General features: G+C 45.0%; 1 protein-coding gene and 1 long non-coding RNA gene across 2 annotated transcripts; both read right to left on the bottom strand.

The window, feature by feature from the left end:
• Window positions 1-917: 917 nt before the first annotated feature.
• LOC308325134 lies at window positions 918-2,111 on the bottom strand. The gene is made up of 3 exons (XR_013965005.1): window positions 1,928-2,111; window positions 1,549-1,806; window positions 918-1,178 (listed from the first exon to the last, which is right to left on the bottom strand). It is a non-coding gene; the product is annotated as an uncharacterized lncRNA (long non-coding RNA).
• Window positions 2,112-3,751: 1,640 nt separating this feature from the next.
• On the bottom strand, window positions 3,752-11,293 carry LOC308326214 (fibronectin type III domain-containing protein 7-like; the record flags this gene model as incomplete). Its single annotated transcript, XM_080779022.1, has 12 exons — window positions 3,752-3,844; window positions 4,207-4,262; window positions 4,593-4,847; window positions 5,581-5,656; window positions 5,774-5,838; window positions 6,187-6,447; window positions 7,340-7,609; window positions 7,701-7,958; window positions 8,105-8,365; window positions 9,878-10,138; window positions 10,738-11,007; window positions 11,101-11,293. The coding sequence occupies 12 exons, from the start codon at window positions 11,291-11,293 to the stop codon at window positions 3,752-3,754; spliced, it is 2,319 nt and encodes a 772-aa protein (XP_080635148.1).
• Window positions 11,294-11,508: the final 215 nt, after the last annotated feature.

Raw genomic sequence — 11,508 nt, 5'->3', positions numbered from 1 at the left:
TGCAGTGTTTTGTGGTGAACATCTTCTAACCTGTTTTTAGTTCCACAGCTGAACTTGGTTCTGTGTGACAACCTCTGTCAACAGCTACAACACTGACAGAGTAGTTTTCACCACAGTGTAGATCAGTGAAAGAGCAGGAGGTTGCAACGTTTGAGTTACAGGTGTGTTCGTGTCCATCATGTGCTGCTGCTGTTGCTATGTACATATCTGCTCCTGAAACATTGGACCAGGACACTGTGCTAACGCCACATTCTGTAGAAACATGAACATTACTGGGGGGGCAGGGACCTGGAGAGATGGAGGGAAGAAGTGGAGAGAAAAAACGGATTAAATACAATGTTCCAAAAGTCTGTTGAAGACTGTTCAGTTGCATAGCTTTTAGATTTTAAATCTTGTTCTCTCTGAATACCTGCAATGAAGTGAAGAGGAATGCTGGGATTCCCAGCACATGAGTCAGCATATGGTGTCACTGTGATGGTATAGTTCTGGCCACAGTGCATGTTGGGTATCTGACAGCTGGTACTGTTGGTGGAGCAGCCATGTATGTGTCCATCCTGACCCACTGCTGTCACATTGTAAGATGTGGCACTGGGACTTCTTTGCCAGGTCACATTGGCTGAGTTGGAACAAACCAGACTGGCACTAACATTCACTGGGGCACACGGGGCTGGGGAGAGAGATAGGTGGGGGAAGTGTTGTTATTGAGGATAAAATGTACACTTTAAGATGATATCCTAAGAAGGAAGGATCTGAATTTATCATTGCTGAAATGTAACATAATTATTCATTCATTCATTCACTTCCATTGATTCAACTTAAATCTTTCTTAAGTGAAGACGATCCAAAAGCAGCATTACGTTGCCTTTGGCCTTTGTTGTGCATACATACAGTATATGTTCTCCATGTCTTACCTGAGCTGAATGTCAGGGTCTGACTCGGGTCACTGGAGCAGTTTCCATCAATAGCCTTTACATCTACAGTGTAGTTGGAGCCACAGGTGATGTTTGTAAGAGTACAGTTGAGATCAGAGGACATGCAGGTGGTATTCGAGGCATGGCCTTGACTACTCCAGGCAGAAACAGAGTACTGTACTGCCCCCTTGCTGGCAGACCAGGACACAACAGCAGTGTTCCTGATACAGTCAGGTGCTACTGAGACATTGGTAGGAACACATGGCACTGCAAAGAGAAGACGGATACAGAGTTAAACATTGTACAGCAACATTAATAATGAAGTAACAAGAAAATAAAAATGAATGTAGCAGGGCTCCAGACTACCATTAAGACAATTGTAAATTAAGATTTGAACCTGCAAATTATTAAGGGGAAACATGGCAATGTGTTTTCTGAGTGGAAACATAATTTTAAATGAATTTACATTGTTTGGTAGTTAATTTATTTTTGCCTTCCTCCACTTAATCATTTAATTTCATGCATTCATCTATATCTAGATTTGAAGCCATTTAATAAAATGTAATCGACACCTAATTAAAACGACCCAACAGGTAAAAAGCAGCACTGCAGTGTTTTGTGGTGAACATCTTCTAACCTGTTTTTAGTTCCACAGCTGAACTTGGTTCTGTGTGACAACCTCTGTCAACAGCTACAACACTGACAGAGTAGTTTTCACCACAGTGTAGATCAGTGAAAGAGCAGGAGGTTGCAACGTTTGAGTTACAGGTGTGTTCGTGTCCATCATGTGCTGCTGCTGTTGCTATGTACATATCTGCTCCTGAAACATTGGACCAGGACACTGTGCTAACCCCACATTCTGTAGAAACATGAACATTACTGGGGGGGCAGGGACCTGGAGAGATGGAGGGAAGAAGTGGAGAGAAAAAACGGATTAAATACAATGTTCCAAAAGTCTGTTGAAGACTGTTCAGATCCATAGTTTTTAGATTTTAAATCTTGTTCTCTCTGAATACCTGCAATGAAGTCATGATGAGTGCTGGGATTCCCAGCACATGAGTCAGTATATGGTGTCACTGTGATGGTATAGTTCTGGCCACAGTGCATGTTGGGTATCTGACAGCCGGTACTGTTGGTGGAGCAGTCATGTATGTGTCCATCCTGACCCACTGCCGTCACGTTGTAAGATATGGCACTGGAGCTTCCTGCCCAGGTCACATTGGCTGAGTTGGGACACGCCAGACTGGCGCTAACATTCACTGGGGCACACGGAACTGAGAAGAGACACATATATAAATAAAAATAAACTGTATGTGGAGGAAATGTTTTTTTTTTACATGATTTAAGAAATACAGTGACAATCTCTGATCAACACAATCACGCAAATGCACAAATGCATTTATTTATTACTTGAATGTTCGTTCATGGGATAGGATTCATTCATTCAGTAAATAAAACAAGTCATTAATCTGGTCCATACCCACATGCATTCGACTCAAATCTTCCCGAAGAGAGCATGATTAAACCCAAGATGTCAAAAGCAGCATTGCAATGTCATTGTTGTTTGTGGATATACAAAATATTCATACCCGAGCTGAATGTCAGGGACTGACTCTGGTCACTGGAGCAGTTTCCATTAATAGCCTTCACTGCTACAGTGTAGCTGGAGCCACAGGTGATGTTAAGAGTACAGTCGAGACCAGAGGACATGCAGGTGACATTGCCATGACTACTCCAGGCAGACACAGAGTACTGTACTGCCCCATTGCTGGCAGACCAGGACACAACAGCAGTGTTGCTGATACAGTCAGGAGCTACCAAGATGTTGGTGGGAACACATGGAACTGCAAAGGACGGATACAGAGTTAAACATTTGACAGAAATAATACGTTCAACTAAACTTACCAAAATGGATGTTGGACATCATTTTACGAATTCAAGTGTAACATGATTTAAATCTCTTAATCATCAGTAGAGGAAGTGGGGCAAGCTGTCACTTATGTCGTTATGTGTAGGGTGGGGGGGGGGATACAATACATATGGGGTGGCAAACATGTTCCTTCCCTTTTCTTTCTTTTAAATGTTTTATCCCACGATTTTGCAACCCATTTTTTCACCCAGTGTCAATTATCTAATGTAATCCTGGGCGCTACACTTCCTCTGCCAACCTGGGGGGCAGCGGACTAACCTCATGCTTCTCTCTATGCATGAGGAGTCCAAGCTGCTTCTTTTCACCTGACAGGGGGGAAGGCCGGACGTAACGTGTGGAAGGAACACGTTATTTCCGACCAGTTCCTTTCCCATCCATCAGGCGCCCCGGCTGGCCAGGGGGAGGTAGTTTAGAGACCAGGATTACTGCACTGTTTTTGTGAGGGTACCTAGGGGACACGGGGAGAACATGCAAACTCCACACGGAAAGGCCCTTTCGCCAACCCCGCCTTGGGTATGGGCACTGAGGACGCGGAGGAGAGAACCACCCAGGACCTTCTAGCTGTGAGGCAACAGCACTACCGACTGTGCCACCGTGCCCCCTAACATGTTCCTTCCTTCAGTCAATTCACATAATCCATACCTAGATTTTAAGATACGGCATACAATCTAATTGAGTTTACTCTCTCAGCGAAATAATTATGTATCAGGTCAAAAACAGGATAGAATTATGAGCTTCTTCTCACCTGTTTTCAGTTCAACAGCTGAACTTGGTTCACTGTGACAACCTCTGTCAACAGCTACAACACTGACAGTGTAGTTTTCACCACAGTGCAGATCAGTGAAAGAGCAGGAGGTCGCAACGCTTGAGTTACAGGTGTGTTCGTGTCCATTGTGTGCTGCTGCTGTTGCTATGTACATATCTGCTCCTGGGACAGGGGACCAGGACACGGTGCTACCTCCACATTCTGTAGAAACATGAACATTACCGGGGGGGCAGGGACCTGGAGAGATGGAGGGAAGAAGTGGAGAGGAAGAAAAATTATTCTATGTCATGTTTTCATTGAACTGATCAAAGTATGTTGAGCAAATCTTATTTAGTCTAATCAAATGAGTCTGTTGGAGACTGTTCAGATTAGTACATAGCTTGTTCTCTCTGTGTACCTGCAGTGACGTTATGAGGAGCGCTGGGAAACCCAGGACATGAGCCGGCATATGGTGTCACTGTGACGGCATAGCTCTGGCCACAGTGCATGTTGGGTATCTGACAGATGGTACTGTTGGTGGAGCAGCCATGTATGTGTCCATCCTGACCCACTGCCGTCACATTGTAAGATGTAGCACTGGGACTTCTTTGCCAGGTCACATTGGCTGAGTTGGGACACGCCAGACTGGAACTAACATTCACCGGGGCACACGGGACTGGGAAGAGAGAAAAGTCAAACACAATGTTGCTGATTTCTTTTCTTTTTTACATTATATGCAGGGAACAACATGCCATCCTAAAGGATCAAAAATCACATCATTTTAGAAACGTAATTTGTATTTTACACACATTTTCCATGATTAGATTAATTAATTCAGCAATTAAGTCAATTATCCCTACCTAGAAGTGGGGAGAAGACTCCCTCTACCTAACTTTTAACCTATTTGTCCATTTAAACAGACAGCACGATTATACTCTAGCGGTCAAAAGCAGCATTACAGTTTGTTTTGTCTTTGGTGTGTATTGCGTTATCCATGTTGTCTTACCTGAGCTGAATGGCAGGGGCTGAGTCGGGTCACTAGAACAGTTTCCATTAATAGCCTTCACGTCTACAGTGTAGTTGGAGCCACAGGTGATGTTAACAGTACAGTTGAGACCAGAGGACTGGCAGGTGACATTGCCTTGACTACTCCAGGCAGACACAGAGTACTGTACTGTCCCCTTGCTGGCAGACCAGGACACAACAGCAGTGTTGCTGATACAGTCAGGAGCTACCGAGACGCTGGTGGGAACACATGGAACTGCAAAGAGACGATGGAATACAGAGTTAAACATTACACAGGAATAATATGATGAAGTAACATGAAAGGGGGGGGGGGCTCTTTCACAAATATCATGAAGAAAAACATGACAAGAATCTCCAAATGATTAAGGGGAAACAGAGCAAGGTATTCTAAAACAAAGCAATGTGTTTGTTTGAGTGAGAACACATTGCCTTTGTGCATCCATATCTAGATTTTAAGCCATTCAGGTGACTTTGTTTCAAAAGCAAAAATAAAGTGTCTCTTGTGTACATCTTCTCACCTGTTTTCCGTACCACAGCTGGACTCGGTTCACTGTGACAACCTCTGTCAACAGCTACAACACTGACAGAGTAGTTTTCACCACAGTGCAGATCAGTGAAAGAGCAGGTGGTTGCAACGCTTGAGTTACAGGTGTGTTCGTGTCCATTGTGTGCTGTTGCTGTTGCTATGTATGATTCTGCTCCTGGTACAGGGGACCAGGACACTGTGCTACCCCCACATTCTGTAGAAACATGAACATTACTGGGGGCGCAGGGACCTGGAGAGATGGAGGGAAGAAGAGGAGAGTAGGATTATTCTATTTAACGTTTCATAGAACTGATCAAATAAATGGTATTAGGTATCATTGTTGAGCAAACCTTATACTTAGACTAATCAAATTTGTTGTTGAGACTGTTCAGATAAATGGATGGGGTGCATATTGTAAAGTCTTGTGTGTATCCCTGTGTACCTGCAGTGAAGTGATGAGGAAGGCTGGGATTCCCAGCACACGCGTCGGCATATGGCGTCACTGTGATGGTATAGTTCTGGCCACAGTGCACGTTGGGTACGTGACAGCTGGTAACGTTGGTGATGCAGTAATGGATATGTCCGTCCGTACCCACTGCTGTCACATTGTAAGATGTGGCACTGGGGCTTCCTACCCAGGTCACATTGGCTGAGTTGGGACACGCCAGACTGGCACTGACACTCACCGGGGCACACGGAACTGGGACACAAAGAAGACGAAATTGCCGGTTATGTTATTTGAAGTGCTTTCAGCATTTAGGGTCAACTACATCCTCCCTCAAGTGCAGTACTCATAGCTGCAAATTAATTATACTTGTGAATTTCAACATACAGTCTGCAATCAATCACAATTACAGTCTCGTTTGTCTTTTACGTACATTTTCCATTGTGAGATGCATGCATGTATTCATTCACACGTTCCTTAGCATGGTATAAATAGTGATATCCTTTTGAAAAACATTATGTGAAATGTCTCTGAATGATATTGAAACTATTCAAAATCGTGACCAAACTGTATTTTGTTTACGATGCAAGCCGGCTCCAGTACCTGAGTTCAGGTTGATGGGTGCTGAGGCGGGGGAGCACACTCCATCACGGTAGGTGACCGTGACGTTATACGTCTTCCCGCAGGGCACTGAGAGGATTTCACACGTGTTGAGTGTGTCGGAGGTGCAGTTGAGCTGAGGGCTGTTGTGGTCCTGTATGACTGCAGTGTAGTTGCCTGTGGGCTGTAGGTGCTCCCAGCTTATATCTACGTGATTGGACGTGCAGTTTGCGACCGCTTGAACATTGCTTGGAGCGCAGGGTCCTGGAAAAGAGGCAGGAAGAATAGGCATAGTTATGTGACGTTGAACTACTTTAAATGTAGTTGTGGTCAACGTAGGTCCAGGAGTAGAGACCGCACCATCTGCTTATCCTGGCCACAGCCCGTTCTCATCGCCTCACTATCTACCCCTTTTCTCTTGGCAGATGAGTAAGCCTGGGACCGAGGCTACTATCTACCACTCATTAGCCACTCCCCATTCACAATCACCCGTATCCACTACACCTGCCTCCACTCACCACAGCCAATCCTTGCTGCAATCACCACAGTGTAAATACACCTGTGATCTCTTGGCCGGCTTGTTTGTTCTGCTTCACAACTGACCAAACATGTGTCGTGAGTCCTGCTCTTGTAGATCGGCTATGAGCTCCTGAGACTACACCCCCCCCACCCCGAGTCTTGCCCTAACCTTGGGTTCCTCGTCCCGTTTATTCATCTCATTTTGTTTTAATAAACTGTCAAACTTAATTAGGTGTGGTCTCTTACTAGTGAATAAATGTATAATGGCAATATATGCCAATTGTTTTGCTATCGCATTGTAGCAAATCTTGTCAAGGTCACGTCTCAGATATTCCAATGAGTAAAAACAGACATAGCCATTTAATGACATTGTCTCATGTCACAATCAATCCAACACTCCTATGCCAACATTTTAGTTTGTGACTATGAAGGTTGTTCAATGAAGTTGACTTTGCATATGCTCTTCTTTGGTGCAATAATGTGAAACTTTGAAATGGATTGAGTATGAATGGGTATGCATGTCGGATGGATAAAGCTGGATGGAGAAAGAATGTAAAGAACTCGTACATGTTTTTAGATGATGTTTTGACATAGTATGATAGCAAGACAGTTTATAATCTTATCTTCCTTCTCCTACCTGTTGTAAACGGCACCAGCGTAGTGATGGTGCTGTTGCACTTCATGTTAGTCGCGACGACAGTGCCATTGTAACTTTGCCCACAGTCAAGGCCCTCGACGATACAATTTGTTGATAATGAATTGCAGCTGCGCACCATGCCGTTGACATGCTGAGCCAGGGCGATGTAGAACACTGCTCCGTTGCTTGTTGTCCAGTTAAACATTGCAGAGTTTTGGTCGCAGCCCAGTGAGCCCACTGCTACGGACACGTTCACAGGGCTACAGGGTGCTGGAAGGGGGAGAAGGGACGTATTTATCATCATCGTAATATAGCAGAAAACAAGTTTGCAAAGTAGAAGTCATTATTTCCCAGTGCCTACCAGTCACAGCCGCTTCTCCCAGCACCCTGTTGGAACATTCACCGGCAGTGGCAGTGACCCACACGCTGAGGTGTTCGCCACATGGGACGCCTTCCGTAATGCAGGTGTTGCCGGTGGTGTTACAGGTATTTGCGTCTCCGTTGTTCCCATAAACCTCCACCAGGTAGCTTTCAGCACCGGCTGCGACATCCCAGCTTGTGGTCAGGTTGCTAGACTCGCAGTCTGTTGATGATATCACATTTGCTGGTCTACATGGAGCTGGAGATGAGAGAGAGAGAAGGGGAGGAACAACACAAATGTTATGTGTATTCAGCTTTCATCTGAATATTCAATCAAGTTTGAGAGCAGAGCTCACAACAAGTGAGCTTTGTATTTGATCACCAAACCTTTAAATTCATACTCACAGGCATATACTATTTTAGGGGGACTGACTTCACTGTCACACTCTGAACTTTTGGAGTACACAGTGTAATTGTAGGACAGACCACAGTAGGTGTCGGTGAAGAAGCATGCCGTTTCGGTGGTCCTGCATTCGACTACCACATTACTGCTGCTCACAGATCTGGCCACGTAGTAGATGGTGTTGTTGGTGGCCTGCCAGCCGAAGACCACCACATTACTGGAACATTCTCGTTCTGCCGTGAGGCCATCAGGTGCACAGGGAACTATGAACAACAGGGAAGAGACAAATTATACACTACACGGTTGGATGTTGTGTGTTATGTTGGCTGTTCACCAAGGACGTTTTTCTTTTAGTAAAATTCACAGGGATGCATGGAAGTTGCACTGGAGAACGATAACTCACAGCCTGGACAATCAAATTATGCATCCTGCACCACAAGGCACACACAGATACTTATACTTTATACTATATTAACAAAATTATCTACTGTATCTACAGTATCTGCACAGCATGCGTTTGTATGGATTCAATAATACATTATACACCCTGTCGAGATTAAATGTTAATCTATTTATAGACTGACACCACGCTAGACAGGAACGCCCACAAATGTCACATCCGGTTTTAGCCCGGGGTAAGAATTTTCTATGGCTGCCAATGCAACTTGGTCCAATCCTTAATCACATACGGACAAACATCTATGCCGATAATATCTAACTTGCGGAGGTAGCGTGCCTTGTCCACGGGCAACAGATCTTTCAACGTATGGCATTGCAAATACGTTTGATAATCGCTACTCTGCGCAATATTATTTTGGAAATGCCGCAAATTGCATTGCAGTGAACGAGAGCAATTCACAACTTCCCCCGGGGGTGGGCGGAGTCACAGCTTTACACCCTGAATACGCGCCGTGGTGTCAGTCTATGGCAATGATATATTGTGTTTGGTTGCATGGCCAGACTAATATCACTGCGTAGGGCTATTTTATTTTATTTTATGTATGAACCCCTCGAAGGTAATAGCATAAAATGAAAAGAACATGATACAATACATATGAACCAAAGATTATGTACAAAATCCACTGATGACAAAAAAAGGCTACATGTCTCTCAGGCTGTAAAGTATCCAGTCAATACAAATCCCAGTATGAGGACCAAACCAACCCAGACTGTTTTCACCACTGAAACCCATTGGTCCGTCGTGAGTGATCTAATACAGCCTACAAAGAAACTGTCTCCTTTTGTGGTTGGTCTCTTTGTCTACTTAAAACATAAACGTCTGTCGTAAGCACACACAGACTGAGAGACTGTGTCCTTTTCACTTTCCAGGCTGAAAGCTACGGCTGACCTTTCACGACACCGTCACTTCAATGACCTGTAAAGAACTCTAGATCAGCTCCTGGTTGCTAATGACAGGGTGTGTTCCTCTGCTAAGGATGGGAAAACAACACAGGACACCACCGAAGGAACCCGAGCCAGCTCCCATAGGACTGGCTTGACGAGGGCCATTTTTCACGGGAGCTTTACAGTATAGCGACGCGTGACACCCGCGGTGAAATCGGACGCAGCGTGCCCGTGCATGTCTGTGAGGTATAGAGATGTACAGATATCTCAACACTGAGAACAAAGCATGAATGTAAAGTAAGTGGAAGTGACACTGCCATGTTGCCCGGTCCATGTGATTGTGTACCCCCAGAACAAACAAACAAACACACACACATGCACGTGCGTGTGCACACACACACACACACACACACACACACACACACACACACCTGTGTCGAAGAGGGTGGTGATGTTAGAGACGCTCCTGCAGTCGTCGGAGATGGCTGTGACGTGGACCCGGTACTTCTCACCACACTTCAGACTGCTGATGGCACAACTGGTGGAGTTGGAGGTGCAGTTGAGTTCTGCGTCCGTGCCGTCGATGACCAAGGCCTTGTAGGAGTCGGCCCCATGCACCGCTCCCCAGGTCACCGTCACTATGCTTGTCGTGCAGTCGTAGGTCACTGAGATCGAAGTGACTTTGTTTATGGCTGTGTGTGAGAGAAAGAAAGAACATGAACAAGAGCTTAATAAAAATAAATTGTGTGTTCTACTGGCCACTTTTAGGTGTTGCAGCACGGACACGTACGTACACATACACGCATACATATATGCACACAAAGCTCCGCATAGGACTGGCGCTATAGCACCACTCAAAAATGGTAGGAAAATGAAGAGAGTAGGGAGATGGCATGTCCCGTATTAACTACTCCTGATTCCTGAAGCTTCACCCATTTAGGCCTGACGTCGAAATAAAAAAAAGTTTGCTCTTTAAGAATATATATTCAAAGATTTGTGCCGCACTTTTATGATTTTTCAAAAATAGCAGACCTACAAGCTCGTAGAGCGCCACTCGGTGGCACGCTATGAGCTTGTAGATCTGCTATTTTTCAATAGCTAAAGCATAACATACAACAGGGTCCTTGGCACTGCAGCAATGTGGTTGACAAATTGACAGGTTGATTCACCAGTACATAAGGCACTTGGTGCAGTATAAAACATGTTGCATTGACTGAAAATCTTAAAGTGCAACCAGCTTGAATGTAGTTTGGAGAAACCATGCTGATATAATCAGGTGATAAATACTCACTGCGGGTTACGTGTGAGATGTTATTAGGCTCGCCAGCCACCAGGAAGTTGTTGACTGATGACACTCCAACTACGTAATTGGAGCAAGGCTGCAGATCAGTGAGGTCTATAGTTGTAGATGCGGTTCTTCTGACGATCGGGGCGATGCTGGCGTCGTCGTTGTCACTGAGGGTCACTTCATACAACAGGACATTGATCCTATCATTCCACGTGACTGTGGCGGTGCTTTTTGACGTTGCCGTAAGTTCCACACCTGTTGGTGGCTGTACCACTGTGGGGGAAGAATATGGGCCGTTAAATCTGTACATTTACAAGTCCCCGCCGTTTTGGAAGTGTCATTTCTAGACTTGTCATGCTGACTTACATGTTGTGATTGTCTTAGATCCACTCTTGGCCCCAATGCCAGCACTGTTGGAAGAGTAAACTACGCATGTGTAGGTTGTGGATGGATCCAGACCATCCACCTGTCCACTGGTGGTTGTGAAGCTCTGGTTGAAGGCCGCTGTTTGGACCCGGAATTGGTTCAAAACCAAAAAGTACTCATCCGCTCCCGTCATGTTGGACCATTCAAACTTTATGGAGCTACTGGAAATGGCTTCAGAAAGGGTGAATTGGGACGCGGCCGGTACTGTAGGAAAATGATACCAAGGATTTAGTTAATCAGTTGTGCAGCCACTTATCTTTCTCTTACATATTATTTTCAATGTTAATTTTGAAAGCAACATTTCTTTGTGTGTGTACCTGTCCATGACGTCTCCGTGCTTACACACGT

The sequence above is a fragment of the Protomyctophum bolini genome, assembly GCF_963924005.1.
Source record: "Protomyctophum bolini genome assembly, chromosome: 12".
NCBI classification, from domain to species: Eukaryota; Metazoa; Chordata; class Actinopteri; order Myctophiformes; family Myctophidae; genus Protomyctophum; species Protomyctophum bolini.
The sequence above is the reverse complement of the archived record's forward strand: the minus strand, read 5'-3'. Positions and strand labels throughout refer to the sequence as shown.